This window comes from Podospora pseudoanserina, chromosome 2 (assembly GCF_035222485.1).
Source record: "Podospora pseudoanserina strain CBS 124.78 chromosome 2, whole genome shotgun sequence".
NCBI lineage: Eukaryota > Fungi > Ascomycota > Sordariomycetes > Sordariales > Podosporaceae > Podospora > Podospora pseudoanserina.
This window is the reverse complement of record NC_085921.1, coordinates 1,123,305-1,144,987: the sequence shown is the minus strand read 5'-3', so window position 1 is coordinate 1,144,987 and position 21,683 is coordinate 1,123,305. Positions and strand designations below refer to the sequence as shown.

The 21,683-nt window shown below is 51.7% G+C and overlaps 8 protein-coding genes across 8 annotated transcripts; 4 read left to right on the top strand and 4 right to left on the bottom strand.

The window, feature by feature from the left end:
• The first annotated feature begins 567 nt into the window (after positions 1-567).
• Positions 568-3,513, top strand: PFA3 (palmitoyltransferase for Vac8p). Its single transcript, XM_062943923.1, has 3 exons — positions 568-680; positions 754-1,560; positions 1,622-3,513. Exons 2-3 carry the CDS (start codon positions 1,272-1,274, stop codon positions 3,217-3,219), a joined length of 1,887 nt encoding a protein of 628 aa, XP_062802693.1. The 5' UTR covers positions 568-680; positions 754-1,271; the 3' UTR covers positions 3,220-3,513.
• Positions 3,514-3,738: 225 nt separating this feature from the next.
• Positions 3,739-6,654, top strand: QC764_202200 (uncharacterized protein). Its single transcript, XM_062943922.1, has 2 exons — positions 3,739-4,176; positions 4,349-6,654. Exons 1-2 carry the CDS (start codon positions 4,132-4,134, stop codon positions 5,414-5,416), a joined length of 1,113 nt encoding a protein of 370 aa, XP_062802691.1. The 5' UTR covers positions 3,739-4,131; the 3' UTR covers positions 5,417-6,654.
• QC764_202198 (uncharacterized protein) lies at positions 5,406-6,455 on the bottom strand. Its single transcript, XM_062943921.1, has 3 exons — positions 6,338-6,455; positions 5,955-6,252; positions 5,406-5,802 (listed from the first exon to the last, which is right to left on the bottom strand). The coding sequence occupies exons 1-3, from the start codon at positions 6,344-6,346 to the stop codon at positions 5,639-5,641; spliced, it is 471 nt and encodes a 156-aa protein (XP_062802692.1). The 5' UTR covers positions 6,347-6,455; the 3' UTR covers positions 5,406-5,638.
• A 56-nt stretch (positions 6,655-6,710) lies between the features above and the next one.
• Positions 6,711-9,166, top strand: FDH1_1 (formate dehydrogenase (NAD+)). The gene is made up of 4 exons (XM_062943920.1): positions 6,711-7,598; positions 7,811-7,940; positions 7,994-8,770; positions 8,875-9,166. Exons 1-4 carry the CDS (start codon positions 7,578-7,580, stop codon positions 9,090-9,092), a joined length of 1,146 nt encoding a protein of 381 aa, XP_062802690.1. The 5' UTR covers positions 6,711-7,577; the 3' UTR covers positions 9,093-9,166.
• Positions 9,167-11,096: 1,930 nt separating this feature from the next.
• QC764_202180 (uncharacterized protein) lies at positions 11,097-12,866 on the top strand. The gene is made up of 2 exons (XM_062943919.1): positions 11,097-12,036; positions 12,138-12,866. The coding sequence occupies exons 1-2, from the start codon at positions 11,896-11,898 to the stop codon at positions 12,210-12,212; spliced, it is 216 nt and encodes a 71-aa protein (XP_062802689.1). The 5' UTR covers positions 11,097-11,895; the 3' UTR covers positions 12,213-12,866.
• A 1,590-nt stretch (positions 12,867-14,456) lies between these two features.
• Positions 14,457-15,449, bottom strand: NTH1_2 (alpha,alpha-trehalase nth1; the record flags this gene model as incomplete). The annotated part of the gene is made up of 1 exon (XM_062943918.1): positions 14,457-15,449. One exon carries the CDS (start codon positions 15,447-15,449, stop codon positions 14,457-14,459), a length of 993 nt encoding a protein of 330 aa, XP_062802688.1.
• A 721-nt stretch (positions 15,450-16,170) lies between these two features.
• On the bottom strand, positions 16,171-18,029 carry NTH1_1 (alpha,alpha-trehalase nth1; the record flags this gene model as incomplete). Its single annotated transcript, XM_062943917.1, has 2 exons — positions 16,171-16,206; positions 16,263-18,029. The coding sequence occupies 2 exons, from the start codon at positions 18,027-18,029 to the stop codon at positions 16,171-16,173; spliced, it is 1,803 nt and encodes a 600-aa protein (XP_062802687.1).
• Positions 18,030-19,742: 1,713 nt separating this feature from the next.
• QC764_202160 (uncharacterized protein) lies at positions 19,743-21,565 on the bottom strand. The gene is made up of 3 exons (XM_062943916.1): positions 21,333-21,565; positions 20,971-21,270; positions 19,743-20,912 (listed from the first exon to the last, which is right to left on the bottom strand). The coding sequence occupies exons 1-3, from the start codon at positions 21,390-21,392 to the stop codon at positions 19,971-19,973; spliced, it is 1,302 nt and encodes a 433-aa protein (XP_062802686.1). The 5' UTR covers positions 21,393-21,565; the 3' UTR covers positions 19,743-19,970.
• Between the last annotated feature and the right edge of the window lie 118 nt (positions 21,566-21,683).

Here is a 21,683-nt window from a genome sequence, read left to right as displayed (position 1 = left end):
TTTGGGCGTCTGGCAAATCAGACGATGGCGATGGGGTTTTATCCGGCACGAGAAAAATAGCGGCTAGGATTTGGCGACGAGATGGATCTTATCGAGCTTTTTTTTTTTTTCCCTTCCCTGTCCACGGTGGTCCCAGATCCAGGCGCTGTCTTGGCTCTCTCACTTGCCTTGGCCCTTCTCCACCGGCCCGTTATCTTCACGTGTCCCGATGCGGCTGCAGGCTCAGTGAGCTTGAACACGGGCTGGGTGCGATCTGATTGCGTGATTCGTTACCGGGGGATGAACGGTTGGTCTAATACGGCATGCAAGAGCTGAAAACCCGAAATTTTGGGAGTCTTGTAGAGGCGTGTTTAAATGCCTGGTTTTATGTACATGGAGAAGAGCTTCCGTCATCCACGGAGGATTTACGCAAGGTACCGTGCCTATGCAGCTATCCCCTAGATGGCTTTTCATTTCCTGCATATCCACCATCCCAGCATTGTCGTCAGTAGTTGCATGTGACAGCGAATCTGCCAAGTGCATTTCCGCCGAACTTCAGCTGGCACTGGCCGGAAGAGCTTCACCGCCATGCCACAACGCAGAAACAACTGCATGTCTGAGCTGGTGATACCCAATGGCATGCTTTTTTGCTTCAATCTCTTGACTTGCAGCATTACTGGGGGGCGAATATGCTGAGCGAGGTGAGGCTACCTGGAAGATCCTGACTTTACGTTCCCGGCATCTCTTCCTATTGATCATGGATATCTGTAGTAGTTCAAAACTATGCTCGAAGCTAAAGCATTCCCTCAGACTAAGATACCAAGAGCGCCTCTGGACAGAATTGGCCAGTCACAGCATAGTCCAGGTTTCGATATTTCAATTGACAGAGAGGTCTTCTCTTGCCAAACCACAATGATCAGCATATTCTTGAGAGTAATGTAGCAGTCAAAACCAAAGTACAATCGTCCATACATGTCTGTAGCAAGCAGAATTCTATAAAGAAGTCTTCAACGGTCCCGTGAAGCCGGAAATCAGGGGCCAAACCGTTCATGCGGCCCGAGCGTTGTCCCGGGCTGTCAGTGACGCGGGGACCCCATTGGCTCAGTGTGTTTGAGGCTGAGGCTGGCAGCAACACAAGGCGAGAGACCCCTGTATTTGCCGTCGCCATCAACTTCAAACACTAAACTGACAGCCAGCCGCCTTGCCCCTTGTTCTTTTTCTCGACAAGTCCACCACTCGAACCACCAGCGATGAATCCATAATTCACGGTGCCCCGATTGTACCGACAACTGATGGATGCAACGCCGTTATCCAGATCCCCTCCGCCATCACCTTCCCCGATCCTTCCAGTTGCTCGTTCCGCGACCAGACAGTTTCCCCCTATTCTCGAAGCACCATCCCACGATTGCGAATCCTCGACAGAAAACATGGGAAGCGCTCGCCGGTGGGCGAGAAAGATTGAGCGCACATGTTGCACTTGCGCGACGTATTTTCCCTTGGCATTCGTGTACGGGATAACAACTTGGGCCGTCTATGTGTTGTGGGATCTCTGCTCTGTGCCATCGAGGGTGGAATGGCTGGGTATGTTGCTTGTTACCTCGATGTCACCCAACCACACTGACGAGTCTCGCCTTATCGATAGGGACCACTTATAAACTTGTTGGCTTTGCCCTCTACGCCATGCTCAACTGGTGCTACACCACTGCCGTATTTACACCACCGGGAAGCACGACGAACGATCATGGCTACAGCACGCTACCGACCCACGCCGCCCCTTCGGCCACATCATACACCGTCAAGTCCAATGGCGAGCTCCGTTTCTGCAAGAAATGCCAGGCTCGGAAGCCCGACCGCGCCCATCATTGCTCCACCTGCCGCCGGTGTGTCCTCAAGATGGACCATCACTGCCCCTGGCTAGCAACCTGCATCGGTCTCCGAAACCACAAGGCCTTCCTCCTTTTTCTCATCTATACCACGATTTTCTCTCTATACGCATTCCTTGGCTCCGCCAGCTGGGTCTGGGAAGAGATCTTCGCCAACACTACTTACGTCGAAAATCTCATGCCAGTTAACTACATCTGCCTTGCCATCGTTGCCGGTATCATCGGCATTGTAGTCGGGGCATTCACAGGGTGGCATATCTATCTCGCTACCAGAGGCCAAACAACCATCGAGTGCTTGGAGAAAACTAGATATTTGACCCCTCTCAGGGAATCCATGCACAGGACCTACATCAACCAACACACTCCCGGTCAAGGCGTCCAGCTCCCTTCTTACGGTCAACAACTCCTCGATATTCATCAAAACGCAATTCCGGGTGTCACTCGGCCTGAAGAAGGCGAGGAACTTCGTCAAGAACCCTCGCATCCCTCCGTCAACCCCGAGTTGCAAGCTGGCTCGAGGAGATTTACACCCTCTGAAATGGAGCAGTACCGGGCCCGCAAGCGCTATGAAGAATTCATGGACGAGCAGGATGCAACCAAACTTCCCAATGCTTTCGACCTCGGCGCCAAGAGGAACCTGCTTCATTTGTTCGGCCCTGTCCCGCTATTATGGCCGATTCCAATCTGCAACACGACTGGCGATGGCTGGAGCTGGGAGCCCAGTCCCGAGTGGCTTGAGGCGAGAGACAGGATCGCAAGAGAGCGGGAACAGCAACGGGAAAGAGAGCGGGTGGCAGGCTGGGGAGCTGATTCGGATTACCCTGAGCCTGATCCTCAACCGCCCATGGTGAGAGTTGACGGCGGAGCAGGGAGACATTATTTACAGCCTTCCAGACCGGCCAGCAGAGTTCCGTCACCTTTGCCTTCTCCTGGTCACAGAAAGGCGCAAAGCAAAGCCGACAGGATACTGGGCCGCGATCCCAACCTCTATGTGGACGATCCCGTCAGCCCTGGGCTTGGAGCTGGGCAGCAGGATGTTAATCTGAGGAGGTTAAGTCCCGCCGGGCGGACGGTGGAGGATGAGCTGGAGGAGATTGATAACGAGATTGATGAAGGGGAGCAGACTGAACAAGTGAAACAGGAGGATATTAGGGCGAGGAAGGAGAGGATAGCGATGAATGTGGTGACTAATGGGCGATGGGGTGCCGGGGCGAGGAGTCCGTTGCTGATTAGCAGTCCCAGACTAGGACAGGGAGGAAGTGGGACGAGTTCACCGAGGCGGGGGGGGATGGACAGTGGTGCGAGTACGCCGAGGAGGGAGTATGATAGGGTGGATGATGATGATGGGGTTGATTGAGCGGGCGATACTTTTGGGAACCTTTTTTTCTTGAACATTCTAGTATGTGCTTTTGGAGAGCCTTTTTTTGCGACTTGCAGCTAGCTGTGTTTGGCCATGGTTGTTTTCGTCGAGCGGTTTAGTTTTGCATACTTTTTTCTTTTTATTTATTGTAGGGTATGTGGGGGCGGCAAGGTGTGTCTAGTATATATGGCAACAGGAGACTGGAAAAGGGAGCTGGGAAGGGCAGGCATTTGTGTAAATATGATACTCTTACAACCATGGTCTATATATTAGGTCAACCGTGATCCTTCCACCAAGCGCCTACGCACTCATCTGGTAACTGGAAAGGTCAGATGGCTCAGCAGGTAAGACATAAGTGCACCCGAATCAGGCAACGAACAATGCCCGGTGTGAAAACACTGCTCCGTCGACACCTGAGTTTGATTCCTCAGTGAGGCCCTGTCTTTCGAGATGGCCTTCAGGGAATATTGGACCCCCCCCCACCTCGACTATCCCCCTGCGAAGTAAGCCTACCGAGGGTTTCGTAGCCGGCTCACCTCTAAGAGTTGGCCGGTAAGCTTTTGGCTCTTTCTTCCCCATCCCAATTGTTGAGCTTTTACTTCGAGATTTGGTGATTTCTCCTGTCCGTTGTTTTGATTCATTCATATTGAGCTGCCTGCCGGCCATGTGGCAACCTTGATGGCCAGGGTGGTCCGTGCTCCAAACTTCCAATTGCAGCCAGCTTGCAGAAGCGCTTTTGTGACGCGACATCATTTCGAGGGTTGGGTCGCATTCCCATTCACTTCTCCCGCAACACCACCAAACACTTTCGTTTGCGCAGATGAAAGATTATGACAGGGTAGCAGCATTTCTTTCACATTTATTCCTACCGCCTGGATTGCTCTCTGGCATTGCTACCACCACCTAACCATGTCCGGCTTTCTCTCTTTGATAGCCTGGAGCTTCCTCCCCAATGTAGGCCCCCTTCACACCCGCTTCACACACCCTTCACTTGCAAGATCTGTATTGCTGGGTGATGCCACTTGTACTCTACAAGTGTCATCACCAATCGACTCGGGTAGTCCTTTTTCTGTGTTTTGCGGGTAGAAATGGGTATGTTGCTCTCCTAGCTAACGCACTCTCGTAGCTGGTAACAGGCTGGACGCAAACAATCCTCTACAGCATCGTCATCCGCGCCGGCGACCCCCACCCCACGCCGGGAACCCCCCGATGGGCCGAACACCGTCGCAAAATCCACATTGCCGTTGTCACGGTTTATTTGTTGTATACCATCTACGAAGCCGATCATGACATACAATCCACCCCCTCATTTTACTCCTCCCTTGGAGTCCCCCTGACAGCCACAGAGAAGGAGATCAAATCCCGCTTCCGGAGACTGGCGGCGCACTTCCATCCAGACAAGATCAAAGACAGCAAGATCGCTGCCGACGATGCGAATACCTATTTTGTGCACCTGCAGCTGGCGCAGGATACGTTGACGAACGGGGCCAAGAGGTTTGCTTACGATCGGTTTGGGCCGGAGGCGGTGACGGGGTGGCAGCATTGCAGCAGCGTGGCGGATTATGTGTACAGGGGCTTCAAGGGGATCGTGCCGTACTACACGCTGGCGGCGCTGTCGATGTACGGGTTTGGGTTGCTGGGGTATCTGGACTGGGGAAAGTTTGAGAGGTGGTTGGTGCTGGCACTGCTGTTTTTGTTTGAGAGCCATGCTGTCACGAGACCGTACCCGCCGGTTTTGCTGACAAAATTTATTAACCCTTTTGTTACTTGGTTTCCTGGTCGGCAGCCGTATTTGCAGTTTCAGGCGATTACGCTGGCCAAGAAGTTGGCGTTGACGCTGTATCTGGCCTTTTCGCAGATTGGTCCGTTGCTGACGGCTGATACGACGAGTGGGAACATTGTTGTGGGAAGGGGTGGGAGGGGGACGGGGAATGAGGAGCAGGAGTTGAGGAAGGGGCTTGAGAGGTTGGAGGGGACGGTCAGAAGGTTGGATACGGATGCGACGAATTTGTTGCAGTTGGAGCTGGCGCCGTTTGCGGGGGATGAGAAGGGGATGGGGGAGGTGTGGAGGCGGGTGAGGGAGTGGTTGGTGCATAATACTATTAGGAGTGATCCGATGGTGAGGGATGCTATGGGACGGAGTTTGGCGAGGAGGAGGACAGGGGCGCCGGTTGGGGCCAGGGGGACAAAGTAGAGGGGGTAAGGTGAGAAGGGGAATGGAGTTTTGCTTTGGGTTTGGGTTTGGGTTTAGATCAGTTTCAATGAGAGCGTTGATTTTTTTTATGAACTATTTGGGGGCGGAAGAGGGTTTGATATTTGTTGAGTGTGTGTGGTCTAAGAGCTCTATTCGAGCCAGCTATCACCCCTCAAGACATCCTCCCAGGTTTGGTCATCTCCCCGGACGAACTCTTTGCTGTCAACAACGTCCTTGGCGCCAAAGGTGCCGTAGAGATGGGGGCAGCCGTTGGTGCCGGGGACTTCGTCCCATTTTACGCTTTCTTGGGGGAAGTTGGAGAGGCGGAGTTTGAGGATGTGGAAGGACTTGAATGAGGTGAAGAAGAGGGAGGAGGTGATGGGGACCTTGGGGCTGTGTTAGCACAGCAGAAAGATTATGTCATGTTGAGGGGAAGGGGGTATGTACGTCAAATGGATATGAGTGACACAGGTAAGAGGTGGTGGTAAGGTGAGGAGGCGAGGAGCTAGGACAAAACGGGCACTAGATAAACACTGACCTGCCATGCGGTGCTCAGGTGCACGAACCCGTCTTGCCGGTCGAGATCCGAGAGCGGATAAAAATCGGGGATCGGGGAGGGAGGGGCGGAGGGGATGATCTTGTAGACGTAGGTTGGGAGGGGGGAGGGGGCGGGTTCGCCGCTCATTTTGCTGCGTTGGGGGGTTTGTTACTGTTGTAGGGCTGAATGGATGTTGAGAATGAGGGTCTGAATTGTTCGGTTGTGTTTGAGTGAGACTAAAAGTGAGGTGGTCAAGTGAGGTTGAGGGGTGATGAGATAAGCAGATGCTGGTGGTAAGCTGCGAGAATGGTGACAGGTGAGCTGGGTCCACTTTATTACACGTGGGAGAGGTTCATGAAGTCTGGACTTCTCTTCAAAAGTACCATAGCCATGAAGTTTGAGTTCAACTTTTCAAAATGGCCCTGAAGGGAAGGTATCTTTAGATGTGTGGCTCATTTGATCTTGTGATGGTCGAACGCAACCCTATGCCTCAAAGCCAAAGCTGCAATTCATCATCGACCAAGCATAGAACCAAAGAAGGTAGCATAACCTCACCACAATCTTGCCTATTTTCATGCGTCCCCCAACCCTGCAACGGTGATCTTCCCACCTTGCATATGTACGTGTTGTCCACACGATCAACTCAGGGGGTTCCCTTCGCCCCGGAAAATCCCATCCGTCTTCGTTTCTGGAGATTCACAACAGCCCATATGCCCGTTGAATTCTCGCCCAGAAGACCTATCTTCTTCGACAGCGAGCAAAAGAGTCACACGCCGAAGATAAAACCCGGCGTTAAGAACTTTTTACATCCGTGCTTTCGTCACCTTGAACTTGCGTTGCGCGAGCGCGGTAAACTGTTGCTGCCCCTGGCGGGAAAATGAAGCCCCCTCCGAATCGGCGAATTGAAGTGCGGTCCGGTCCGGTGCTAGCAACACCACACCACCAAAGAGATGTCATCAAGTAACAACGCAAATTCAACTCAGACAGGGCCACTCTGTGTTGAGTGCCATAATCTTTCCCAATTGGGAATTTCTCACCATACAGTTTGACAGATATTCTGCTGTCAAAAACCAAAACCCACCTACTCCACCGATTGATATCGGAAGGCCTTTATCACGACATCACCACTGACTGCTATTAGTCAATGGCACAGAAACGAAAAGAACTGCCGAGCCGTCACCTTTTCCTGTAGCAGTGATAATCCAAATAAAAGGCGAAAGATACAAAAGATGCCGTGAAATCACCGAGCCTGCTATAAGCCAAGCTCCTCGAGGACATTAAAGAATCACACACCTACAAGATCTACCCAGTAATGATTGATCATTGATATCGAAAAAAGAATAAGAATAAGAGATAAATCCCCTTCGTTTCCTTGCCGTAATCCAAATCCCGCCCCTCCCCCTCCATAACAGCGCAGCGCGATAAATAACCCCACCTTCGTCGACAAGCGGGGTCAAAGGGGGAACACGGCCGACGTCAATTAACCATTCGGAAATCAGGCAAACAAAAGGAGGCTCATAGCTCCCAATTTTAACTTTTCTTGTCTGGACCTTCTCTCTCTCACTTCATCTTCATAACCGGAGACAAAAAGTCGAGGATATCAAGAGACACACACAAGTCAACATGTCCGATACAGCTGGCAAGGTAAATGACATCACTTTATAACCCCGCATCATCATCATCATCATCAACCTAGCCCCTTGCTTCATGTCGACAACGCTCAACCATGAAGGCTTCAACTCATAACCCCGGTTGTTGTTGTCGTCGTCGTCGTCGTTGTTGTTGTTGTTGTTGTCGTTGTTGTTGTTGTTGTTCCCAAGAGAGCACACCGCTGACAATGCCACCCCCGCCACCAGACCATCACCTGCAAGGCGGCCATCGCCTGGGGCCCCGGCCAGGAGCTCTCCTACGAGGACGTTGAAGTCGCACCGCCCAAGGCCCACGAGGTCAGAATCAAAATCGCCTACACCGGTGTCTGCCACACAGGTTTGTTGTTCCCTTCTTCCTCATCAGGGTTGGTCGCTAAAACGCCCCCTTAGACGCCTACACCCTCTCAGGCAAAGACCCCGAGGGCGCCTTCCCCGTCATCCTCGGCCACGAGGGCGCCGGCATCGTCGAGTCCGTCGGCGAGGGCGTCACCAACGTCAAGCCGGGCGACCACGTCGTGGCCCTCTACACGCCCGAGTGCAAAGAGTGCAAGTTTTGCAAGTCGGGCAAGACCAACCTCTGCGGCAAAATCCGTGCCACCCAAGGGAAAGGTGTCATGCCTGATGGGACCTCCCGGTTCAGGGCACGGGGGCAGGATATCCTTCACTTTATGGGGACGTCGACTTTCTCGCAGTACACCGTCGTGGCTGACATCTCTGTTGTCGCGGTGCAGCAGGATGCGCCGATGGATAGGACGTGCCTGTTGGGGTGCGGGATCACGACGGGTTACGGTGCGGCGAGGATCACGGCGAATGTGGAGGAGGGGAGCTCGGTTGCCATCTTTGGGGCGGGGTGTGTGGGCTTGAGTGTGATTCAGGGCGCGGTGGCGAACAAGGCGGGGAAGATTATTGTTGTGGATGTGAACCCGAGCAAGGAGGAGTGGTCGAGGAAGTTTGGGGCGACGGATTTTGTGAACCCGACCAAGCTGCCCGAGGGGCAGAGCGTGGTGGACAAGCTGATTGAGATTACGGATGGGGGGTGCGACTACACGTTTGACTGCACGGGGAATGTGAATGTGATGAGGGCGGCGTTGGAGGCGTGTCATAAGGGGTGGGGGCAGAGTATCATTATTGGGGTTGCGGCGGCGGGGCAGGAGATTGCTACTAGACGTGAGTTTTTTTTTTTCTTTTTTTTTTCCTGTCTTCTACTTCCCATGACCGTGGGACTGGGTCAAGATGTCAGATGGCTAACATGTGGTTTTTCAAAACTATAGCGTTCCAGCTTGTCACTGGTCGTGTGTGGAGGGGTAGCGCCTTTGGCGGTGTCAAGGGCCGGTCCCAACTTCCTGGGCTGGTGCAGGATTATCTTGATGGCAAGCTCAAGGTGGATGAGTTTATTACCCACCGCAAGAAGTTGGGGGAGATCAATGAGGCATTTGAGGTTATGAAACAGGGTGATTGCATTCGTGCTGTTGTCACTATGGACGAGTAAGAGAGATGGTTCGTGTTGGCTTGTACTCGTACTTTGTGGGCAAAATAAGAAAGAAAAAAAGATGATTAAACAACTTGGGAATTTTGTGTTTGTGAGTGAGAGAGGTTATTAAGTTGTTGTTGTAAGTGGGTACGTGGTGCCGTGAGTGAACTATTGTTTAGTGGCGCTGAGGTGTGATGCTTGGAGAGAAAGTTTTGGTTTAACATGAAGTTGTTGCTGTGTATGTATTCTGGTTGAGCATACCCCCTAAAGACCTGTAATCAACAACGCACATCATTACGAACTCTCGACTTTAGCAAATAGTTCGTCTTGAGAGCCAACGGAACAACACCACCGCCACCAACGTTGTATCTTGGTGTGGTGCGTGATACGAAGTAAGTATGCAACAACACGACTTGGGGTTTGTCGGATTTGGTACTTTTTTTTTTGGGGGGGAGGGGGGGGGTTGCTACTCAACAAAATACGGACCCCTTATTTGTTTAATCACGGAGGAGCTTCCGCTCGCCTCATGGCTGACTGACTGACTCGGTTTGACAGTTACCGGTCCGGCTAGGTAGTGTAACGTTCCGGAAGGGGGGGCCGCCCCTCATAAAGTTGGGTGAGAGGGAAAGCCCGAAGAGACTTTGGCGTATTGATTGCTTGCAGCTAGGTAGGTAGCTTCGTATTTAAGTTCTGTAAGACGATCAAGAAATCTTGGTTATTGGGGAAATCAATCTAGGCCCTTTGTGTAAGCTTTTGAGAAGATGATATTTGATATGGATGGTAGGTATACAACGGTCTAGACCCAACCCGTGAGGTTTGATGAAATATGAGCAGTGAAATATCCCCTACATCAAGACAGAAACACCCGGGATGCTGTTGTGTTCTCAACCGTCGTCGTCGTGGTGGACGAGGCAGAAAAAAAAAAGGTGAGACCTGCATGTGAGTTGTTCACAGATTCGTCTACCCGCTGTCGAGTCGTTGCGATCGGGTGTAGATTATCCGAAGGGACGACTCCAAAAAAGGCCGTTGGGTTAATGCTGGTTACAACAAAAAACTAAAATGATTGGCCTTGCATCCTGCACGCCGGAGTTCAACCCGACCTGTTAGATCCTTGGAGAGGGGAGGGGCCACAATCCAGAATGGGATATAGTGTGCGTGAGACGGACGACTGTGCGAGACCGGTGATCTTTTGCAAGGAAAAAAAGATAGGTTGAGAGCTTGGGGACATCAAAAGAGCTGACAAGCATATCTGATCATATGTTATGTTTTGGGGTGTTGCAACCGAAGCCTATAATCTAGGCTCTGTCGTGGTGCGAGGTCATTCGCTGGGGTTGTGTGATGGGCCCTAGAACTAGATTATTGGTGTTGGAGTCACCATGGGAGCATCGAAAATTCGCTGATCCAAAGGAGGCAAAGGAACGGCAGGCAAAAGCTCGAAATGGGGTTGACGCTGTGGTCGGATCTAATATGGGGTTGAGTGGGTGAGTGGTTGGCGGTGAGGTTTTGTTCCCGCGAGAGCAGGACTCCGGGCGGGATGTGTGACCAGGCCGGTTTCCGCAGTGGCTTTCTACCAACCCAAAAGATGTACAACATCAACAACAAGAGGACATGTGTGACCTTGGGTGTGTGGTTGATGGCTGCAGCTGCTACTGCAGTGCTGCGTGGTCTAGCCCGGCGCGCCGTGAGACATTGGAGATTCATTCCGCTGCCCAACCCGGGATCATGGCGATAGCCGGGTGCTGGGGGCAGGATGCAAGATGCAAGCAGGGAGGCGATATGCCATGACATGAGGCCTCAGATATTGGACATTTAGATACTTGTTTGTTGTTGTTGCTGCTTGGTTCCGCGGGATGCAACGCCGTGCTCACTCGGAAAGATAGGAGACGAAGATGATGGTCCCAACCTGTCAGCCGAGGGAGGGAAGATCTGGCAATTCCCGGTGGCCGATGGACATGGCCATTTGGCGCGTGGACGGACCTTCTTTATCGAGAGACGAGAGAGAGACGTCTTGGGGAAGAGGCTGTCTTTGTGAGATGCGCTGGCTTGGGCCTAGCTCGGGTACGTTCCACTGCATCACAGGGAACCTTGAGGGCCCCACAGGTACCCGATACCTCTCGCCGGGCCGGGACAAGTCTCGAGTCGAGGCTACCGTCTTCTCTCGGGCTTATCAACAGCTCAGCACGCTTAGACAAACACCTAGGCGCTCTAGAGGCAACACTCGCTAGGAAAATCCCGTCTGCGACAGGTGGTGATGGACATGAACCAAGTGACTAATTACTTGTTGCTTTGCCATCACCGACTCCGACTGTGCTCCTTGCGATCAAACTCCGGAGAACAGGTGGGTGGATCTCTTGGATTACAAACGGCGGACCCGACCACGCAAGCACCGCCCTGCCTTCCATAATCCATTGGGTGGGACCGGCCTCGCCTCCCCTGCCGTCATCGACGGCCAAGTCACTTGTACCTCGCTGCTCACTCGCTGCCCGCTGCCCACTGCCCGCCCGCCTGCCTCACCATTCACCACGGTCCGTCCTTGGTCCTTGGTCCTCGGCCTGGTCAAGTCGAACGGTTTCCAACTATTTCCAATTGCGCTTGTCTGCTAGTTTAGCCACCATTCCCCTGCCCTGGTTCGCGAACTTTCACCACGTGAGATCTGTGTGTTGTTCAACAAGTCTGACAGGCCATCTCTCTCTCTTGTTATAAACCAGCCACCCCCTTCCCTCTTTCCGCCTCCGAGCCGTTTTCCTCTCCTCGATTCTTCTTTTTTCATTATTCGACACTGGCATCATTCACACTCGACCAATAATCAACACCGCCCAACATGCCCAAGAAGGTCAGATGCTCGCTCACCGACTGCAAGGCTGTCGCCCAACGCATTTCCGGCGACTGTGCTTTCTGCGGCGGACACTATTGCAGCAACCACCGTCTGCTAGAAGACCACAAGTGCCAGGGCCTGGAGGACGTAAGTTTCGACCCATCTCAGTGGTGGCTCGTGGGGTTATCGGACGTGCTCTCGGAACAAGAAGACATGTTCGCTAACACTTCTTCTTCTCCCCCAATCAGTGCAAAAAGGAAGCCTTCGAGCAAAACGCGATGCAGCTCAACAAAGAAAGAACCCAAGTCATCAGGGGTGTATAAACGCTCTCGCTGTTTTTCCCGACGACACCGACGATCGGCCATCCCTGTTCGTCCAATGCCGCCGATGATGCAGTCGTGACTCGGCTCGGTTCTTTTCGCCTCCTTTACGACCTTGTTATCTATCGAGCAAGCATGCGCCCATCGTCCATCACACATAGCGAAGCCGTCCGGTCCTTTTTTCCGGTAGTAGGGAAAAAGTGATCCAAATTAGCTTGGTCTGTTTTTGTTGTTTTTTTTTGCGATGATGATACCTAGGTTCATCTTTGCGAATATCCAAGACTCGACGTGGCTTGCACCAAGCATATCGTCCCAACGCCACACACAGTATATATCTTACAACCTCTGATTCACATCGCCCCCATTTCAGATGGGGGCAAGAGGGCGGCTCTTCGGCAAAAACGAAACCACTCCTCGAGCATAATTTTTTTTCTTGACTTTTCCGGAATTTGGCAAGGCGTCACGGCGCAAGACAGGAGGGGGATAAATGGGTTTGTTTGGCAGCCGCGCCGACTGGTGGCGTGCAGCTGAGAATCATGGCTATGGATGGATGGACATTTACAATTACACCTTTTTTACGTTGGCTCGTTTGGAAGACGAGTTGACCAAACAAACAATAAAATAAAAATTCACAAACAAACAAACAAACTAGATGCTCAATAGTGTTGGTGGCTTTTTCGCCATGGGTGACGAAATTGGAGGGTTGCTAATGACGACAAGTTGACGACAGAGCACGATGTCGTCTTTCCGAATAGCTCCGATATCGTATCTGCGGAAACATGACTCTCTTTTTTTCCTGGAATGACCACGCAAGCAAGCAAGCGTCAGCCTAGATAGGTAGTTGGGTGACCCACCGGCCCTCGCATGTAGGGTATGCGGAACTAAAAGCTGGGGTATCGTATCATGGAGGTCACAATGGCGATTGGGCTGGTGGGTCGGGGGGGGGGGATTATCCACTGGGGTGAGGATGTCGTGAACCCTAGATGAAAGTCATATCTGGATTTTGACAAACAAGATCCAGAATTTTAGTAGTTTGTTGTTGTTATTGCTTGGTGATGACTATGTGTGCAGGCCTCTGTTGTGGTTACTGATGAAGAAGTGTTTGGTCTATGATTTATAACAAGCTTCTCGGGCTTCAAAGACTATATCAATTTAAGGATATCCTGCTGTAAACTGGACAGGGGTACTGTTATAAACTTTGAGAATACCGAGTAATATGATCACATTCCTGCCAGCTTTGCTGTCTCTTTATGATATCAAACTTGTCGATTAGAACAACTTTTTGGTGTATCATCTTCCCAGTGACTAATTAAAGTCTTATTAGGGGTTGACGACAGCTTCGCCTGCGCGCGCAGGCGCGAGAGCGGCGGCCAAGGCTCGCAACAGAATACTCGGAATTCCCCCCGTTCACTGATCTGCTCACCGATCCCAAGGGAAGATCAGAGTGGCACCGGACACCATGTCGCTCTTGCGCCCACGATGACGACCGTTCGAAAGCCGGCCGACCGCCCGTTTTGTCAGAGGTCAGGTCCCGTTTACGGTAGCAGTCTCGAATGCCTTTTCCATCAAACCCAGCGTTGTCATTTCCTTCCAGCTTTCCCAACCAACCGCAAACAGCATGAAATTTCAGACCCATGATCCCAACATGGTAGCTTTCAAAAAGGGACATCCCAAGCTGCTTAGTTGGCATAAGACGTTTGCCACACTTCAATCGATGGTCAAATCGTGGAGACGCTCGATCATCTGTTATGGTTAGCGGGAGGTCAGGTCTCGCTGGCTGCCCGGGATCCACGCACAGCAAGCCGAAGCATGGCGTTCGCAGACAGTAAACAGTTTTTGCGGGTATCTGTTTGCACACGAGATTGGTGACAATAAAAACCGCTTGTTGGTGGGTCCGGACAAGACAACGACAATAACAGCAACTCAGAGTTGTTTATCTGCCGGGTCAGATTCGGTGAAGAGAGATAGGGGGAGGAAGCTGGGTGGGGGATACCGGGGGTAAGCCATATCCAGGACTACTCGGCAAGATCGATACGTTCATTACCGTTTTGAATAATCACTAGCATGTGGAATCTATTTTCTAAAAGCGAAACTGTGTGATACGGTAGTATCGGTGACATTGATTTACAGTATCCCATTCTTGAATGCCGAGGGTAGTAGGTTTGTGTTTGGTATTTCGTGATATACACCCAACCGCTTAAAATCACGACTACCCCAGTATATTACAAACTGGCAAACAACAAATCATTAAATCTCATCTTCCTCATCCTCAAAATCCCCCTCCCCACCCTCAGACCCCAGCCCAAACGCATCCGTGACCCCATCCTCAACATAAACCCCCTCGAACTCCCCAACCATCTGCACCCCCAAATACTCCTCCTCATACCTCAACACCTCATCCTCCCCACCAAACTCATCCCAAACAGAGTCATCAAGCACATCACCCCCCATAAAACCATCCTGCTCAAACCGCCAGTCATCCTCCTCCCCGGCAAGCACGTCCCACAACCCATCATCCTCAGCACACAGAGGCCGCTCGCCATGTCCGTCCAAGAACGGAAATCCGGGCAAGTCTCCCCGAATCCTCACCGAGGTCGCCGCGTCCAACTCGTGATACCCTGGGAAAGACCCGAGAAAATCGTAACGATCCCTGGCTGCGGCCGCCACGGTCAACTGATGGTCATGGTATGAGAAGGGTAACTCATGAACCTCTTCTTCGCTGGCAGTTAAATTCTCAAAGACGGTACGTTCGTGTTCATCTTCGGCATCGGCAGGGTTAGACTGGGAGCCAGTCGCGTTGGGTGGATTTGGGAAGTTTCCATCGTCTTCAATGTGATCGTCGAGGAGGTCGTCTTCTCGGTCTAATCCGTGGTCAGAAGAATACTCCGACTTGATATCCTCCTCGTCAGAGCTAGAGCTGTAGTCGGAAGCAAGAGCATCCGCTCTGAAAGACCGCTCGTTTCCGTAGTCGGAGCTGCAGTCGTATTCATCCTTGATAGATGGGGCGTCGTTGGTGTTGTTGTTGTTGTTATTGTTGGTGCTGTTGTTGTTGTTGTTATTGTTGGTGTTGTTGTTGTCAGACTCTTCCTCCTTTATCTCGTCGTCGTCAGAGTCCTCAGCCTTGATCTCGCGGCCGGATCCCTCCTCCTTAATCACGTCGTCGTCGTCGGAGTCTTCTGATTTTATCTCGCTGTCGTCCGAGGCATCCATTAGGTCGTCGTAGTCTGAGCCTTCCTCCATTATCTCATCGTCAGAGTCCTCCTCCTTAATCTCCTCATCATCAGAACCATGGTCAGACGCAAGGGCATCTGCTCTAAATACCTCCCCAATCTCAAAATCAGAATTGTAATCGCAGTCTTCCTTGATGGAAACCACATCTTCATCAGAGAGCGGGTCTAAACCATCATCGAAACCAGAGTCTTCGTCCTTAATTGAATTGATCTCATCATCATGCGAGTCAAATCCATAGCCCGAGTCAGAGTCCTCATCCTTGACAGAGGGCAACTCTTCTTCAAAGTGAGCGGCAAAGACGTAGCCCGAGTCGGAATCCTCATCCTTGATGACTGACTTTTGCTCATCGTCATCGAAGCCGAGATCCTCATCTTTGATGACCGGCTTTTGCTCATCCCCATCTTCATCAGAGTCCAAGTCGGGGCTAGAGGCAAACCGAAAGTCATAGTCAGACTCATACTAAGAATCCTCCTCTTTAACATCCGGCTCGCCCTTCACCTCCTCACTTCTCCCAGAAACACGCGCCGGAATCCTAGACTGTCTTCGAGTAGGTTCCGTCTTCACCTCAACTTTAACCTCGGGCGATGATTCTCGCTCTGGGATATGGGCAGGGATGCGAGCTCGTCGGGAAAACGGTTCAGGCTTAATCTCGGTTTTGACCTCGGCCTCCTCATCGTCACACTCATTCCCAGCGGGAACACGAGCCGGAATGCGGACTCTTCTGTCAAAGTCAGTCTTGACTTCGACCTTGACCTCGGGCTCGTGGCTAGAAGGTATGTGAGCCGGGATGCGGACTCGGCGTGTGAGGAGTTCGGGCTTTACCTCGGCCTTGACTTCGGCATCGAATTCCTCCAACGGGGGGTCTTCAGATTGGCCTCGGGAGGGGATCGCAGCGGGGATACGACGGCGTCTTCGGGACTCGGGCTTGATCCCGACTTTGACCTCGGGGCTATCGCTCATTTCGACGTCCTCCGGTTGATGGCTCGACTGATCGATTCTGACGGCATCCTCCTCCTCTTTCTTGACCATGTCCTCATCGAGATCATCGCCGTCAGTTTTGACAGGCACGCTGCGCGCCATCTCAACATCCTCTTCATCCTTGATGATGGGCTTAACGTCCTGCTCGACGGAGGGGATGGCAACGTTCGACTCGGGATCAGGTTGTGGCGTCGGCTCGGGTTGGGTATCGCTCGGCGGCGGGGGCATCCCCTCATCCACAACCTCCATTTTGACCACCCTTTGCTGCTCTCTCTTAGTCGCCGTTCCACCCTCATTATCCCCCTTGATCTCAATCTTCTCAACCAACTCCTCCTCCTTCTTTACCCCCTCCCTTCTCTTCTTTCCCTCGTTCACCTTCTTCCTATCCGCCGCCTTGCACAGCCCCTTCAATCCAACCTCACAGTCTCCACATCTTCTCCCAACGGGCAAGCAGACACTCTGCCCTAGTCCAACCAACAACCAGTTGATCTCCTTCCACTTGTCCTTGGGCAGCCAGCTCTGCAGCGCCATTCTCGTCTCCTCTGGTGTCTTGGTCTCTTTAGGTCCATTCCACCCCCAGTAGTTAGTGATCCGGTGGACGTGAACATCGACACCAATGCCCTCCACTCTGTTCCATCCATTCTCGGCACTCATGCACAAATGCGCCATCTTGGGCCCTACACCTGGCAGTGACACCAACCCCTCAATCGTAGGCGGGATATCCCCGTTGAACTTGTCCTTCAAAATCTGCGCCGTTTGAAGTAGGTACTTTGTCTTGTTGTTGTGAAAGCCGACTTTGCCAATGAGCTCGTTCAGAACGGCAGGGGGGCAGTGGAGCATGTTATTGAGGTTCAAACCAGCTGGTGCACCAGGCTCGAACGGCGGGAGTTCGGTATGAAGACGCTTCATCGCTTCAGCATTGACGGTATCCTTGGTCTGGGAGGAAAGCATCAACGCAACAAGTGTGTGAAAGCGGCGGTCTTTGACTGTAGAGGAGGGGTCGGCAAGGCGCTCACAGCCCATTGTATCAACCGCGGCATTGGCGGCTGGGCCGTTGATGCGCATCTCTTTGACGAGGTTGTAAACATCCTCCCAATCGGAAGGTGGGGTTATGGTGGTCGTGCCGGACGGGGAAGTGACTTGGCGGGCTGGTTTTTGAGCGCGGCCGCGGGGCACGACGGGCTTGGACTCTTCCTTGATGGCGGTCTTGATGTCCTCGTTGTCGGAGAGGGAAGAGAGAAAGTCGGAATCGGAGCCGGCTTCAGATTTGACAGCCGTGCGCTCTGCCCTTACTCTGGTGGTTCGCCGGTGAGGCGAAGAGTTTATGGTTTGTGTGGTGACTGCTGTGGTCGCGGTGCGTTGGCGCTTGGCCGCTCTGGTTGTCGTGATCGCATCTTCAATATCTGAACCAAAGGATAGTTTGACGTCATCGTCGACTTCGACGTCGCTTTCTTCGACCTTTGTCATAGCTGTGCCGGGGCTGGCGTTGGTATTGTAAGAGAATCGCGCGGCCAAAGTCGAGGTTCTGGATGAACGCCGGAGCGGTGTTGAAGTCGAGGCCGCAGTCTCAAAGAGCCGTGCGGTCTCCCTAGCCACGCGCGACGTCCTCATGTTTACAACTGTTGTTGTTGTTGTTGCTGTTGTTGTTGTTGTTGTTGTTAGTGGTGGTGGTGGTGGTGGTGGTGGTTTGGTTGCCAAGTTTGAAGCCGTGAACAAGCTGCAGCCACAATGGTGAATTGGAGACGCGTTGAGGTTGTTAAATTGAGGGAGCTCTTGTGCTTTTTGGTTGTTTTCTGATTGGCCCAGAAAAAGTGGCGCAAATCTGCACCAAGCTGTTGGGTTTGTAGTGTTTGCTGGCGCTAGTACCAGAGAGGTCTAGCGTCAAGCCCACGTGGCGATCTGCAACAGCGGGAATCTTACTGGGTGGGGGAGTGGGGTTGAGTTCACGATTTCGATGCGACAACAGCGCAATGCTATGCGGCAGGTGGTTTGCGCTGGTCAGGGCAGCGTCGCACAAGCTGCATAAGCTAGTGATTTTTTTATTGATACTTATGTAAGATAAGACCAGTTGATCGAGTGATTCTGAAGGAGACTGAATGGTGAGAGAAAACAAAATGTTGGCCAATCCTCTTCAGTAATCCTGCACTCTTGCGTTAATTATCCAAATCGGGGACACTTTTTGGTATAGAGAACTTCGTGTTGATCCTGTCTAGAAGATGTCGCAATGTATATAACCCCCCTAAATCAAAATCCCTCCTCTCAACACTTTTCATCTTTACAAGTATTTACTTTAATCTCTATTCCTCCAAATCTATTATTTCTAGCTATAGAGACTGATATTCTCGAACTAGGATAACCCTTAAAAAACTCAAACCAAGTACTTCCCTTGTCTTGTCAGTAATTTGGAAGCGACCACCCACGTCAAGGGGGTTAGGGTAGTCATGAGACGTCCTCGGGGGCAACATCCCATATATTCACTTATCATCCCCCTTCCCCATATTTTTTCACCTTTATCCCCAAACTCAGATCGATATCGTCTTCATCCCAACTTGACGTCGACTTTATCAAACTCTCAAGATAAGTGGAGCAACTCCAACTTTCATCACCACTTGCGCTTCATTCCCACCACCTGCGGTTGCATGTGCTCGATATGATAAGCCGGTCGGCAAACAGGATAACCTGCCCATAGACACATTCACCCTGCGTTACCTTACCTAGGGAAGTGCGGAGTGGTGTTGAGGATTTTCAATGAAAACTTCTTTCTGTCTCTCGCTCACCCGCCCCTAGGCACACCAAAGCTTAGTTTGTCCGGTTCTGTCTCTCAGATTAACTTATGGCAATAACCAAATGGAAAAACCCGGGTCCACCTCTTATTTCGTATGTCTGGCTCTGGACCATGACTGATGCATGTTTAGGAGACTGAGGATGCATGCTTGGGGTATTGGAGGAGGGCCAGATTTCTTCCTGGAGACAACTTCTCAGGGATAACGCCGTGATTCATTCCTTTAGTGGTGGGTTACTAAAGCGGTTCGTTTTATTGCAAGATAAGAAAGATGCTTATAAAGGTGCTCTAACCGAGACTGACCGATGTTCGTCTTGTTGTATTATTAACGTCATCCCGACTCCTCGAGGATTCATCGCATCGACTTCTGTATTATCAGGCCCCCATCTGAGCCTCGACAAACATCATCACAAGCAAAACTGTACTACATCTTTAATCATTATTTATTCTTAGTTTAGCGGCATCTGTGCCAACTTACAACACTCTCATGTAAACAAACCCAACAACCTCCTGCGCAAACAGCCTTCCACCCCCTCCCCCCACCCCGATCATTGCTGAGAGGCTTGCATGCAAGAAAACAGAAGCATGTTTCTACTGATGGGTATGAGACAATAAAAAACATACCCAACAAAAGAATCTCGAAGTAATATATATCCAACCCTTCTCCAAACATCGCTAAAACAATACTACCTCTCAAACTCCCGCTCTCTATACCATTAAATATCCCAAACAAAAAAACCAATTCAAAATTCCACCTGGGTATTCTCTACTCAAGCCAAAAATTCATCCCTCGCCCAATGCCGCAAAACAACCCACCCCTCCTCAAACCCCTTCTTATCCATCCTCACAATGATCGCCGCATGACTATGCCTCGCATTGTGTATCCAAACCGGATACTTTCTCCACCCAAGCTTATCCAACGCCTGAATAGCAGAAAACTGATACGGTGCCAGCGCCAACGTAGGGAAATGCGGGTGCGACTGTTTCCTCTCCAGCGAAAGCAGGTGCCTATCTTCCGAGCTGTTGTCATCGTCATCCTCCGACAATCCCAAGTATTGTTGAGTTTGCGAGTTATTGATGTTCTCGTAGGTGTCCTCGACAGCTTCGCGCATTTCCTTGATCCAGAGGTTGACTCTGTAGCCTTCTATTTTGATACCAGCCATTCCACTCTCGTGGAGTTTTACACGCTGAGACGAGCGGACTGTTTGGATGGCGGCGTTGGTGAAGAAGGCTAGGAGCGCAACGGGGACGAAGACGACTATTGTCGCGATGATTGGGACTCGCTTTGCCCACTTCTCGACTGATTGCATCAGCGGTTCTGGGTCTCTGGGCGCGGCGGGGGACACTGGGTTCTTTGGATCGAGAATGACACCGTCGTAGCCTGGTAAAGGGTTGGTCTTGATTTTTGACATGTCCACATATGGATCCGTTTTCGTGATCCCCGTCGTGTAATGAACGGCGCTTCTGTCATTTACAATGTTGGTGTAGAGCGTGCGTCGTTGAAATCGGGCCAGACCGGCCATGAAGATCGACTTTGGATCTGCGAGAACAGCAACAAGAGGCTTGCCCGTGTCACGGAATTCGTCAATGCCAAAGAGTTGCCTCCCAGACATGCAGAGTGTTCGTGCGCCCAGGCTGTTCCATATCCTGTCTGACCAACCTCTCAAAGGGGCTCGTACTCCCAGGAAAGGGCTCGCGAAAGCTGTGAAATTCTAGGGATCAGGTTAGCATTGGGTCGGTTGCATCAATCGAGGTGGCTGGCCATCATACCTTGCACTCGAGGTCATCCAGAACACCCCGCGCATGAAGCAGCCCGATGGCATATCTTGCGACAAGTCCACCTAATGAGTAGCCAGCGATGCTTATCTTCTTGATAGTTCCACCCTTGCTCTTGATCAACGCCAGCTCCTCCTCAATCTCCAAACACACGCGCTCGCCACCGAGTTCGATCCCATCGTAGGTAAAGGAGCCGCTGTTGCGCTTTGCGACGAGGATACGCAGCTTATTTGGGGGAAATTGATCGCGAAGGGCTTTGGCGACGTTTTTCATGTGGTTCGGGTTCCCCCATAGCTGCGCAACAAAAATTAGCAGCTGATTTAACTTGAGGCTAATGCGCCATTGACAGGACATACCCCGTGGACCAAGACGCAGAGATGGTCAGCTTCCGGTGTTCCGCCCGAGTACTCGTCCATGGCCTGGAGCTATTGTCAGAAATTCAAGGTCGATCTGCAACAAAAAAAGGACAAGAGAGCGATATCAAGCAAATAAAGCAAAATGACAGATCGTTGTTATTTTGTATAAAAACAGAAGTGCCGCGGCCGGATGCGGGTTCCAAAATCCGAGGTGTCTCATGAAGGCTGTCGGCCAGCTACGTCAGCAGCCCGCCGCCTTGGCTCGTCACCCGGAGATAAGCTCTTTTAGGGAGGATTTGGAGTGGGGCGGTGCGGGAAGGCGCTGTAGCGGGAGCTGGGCGGGCCGGGTTC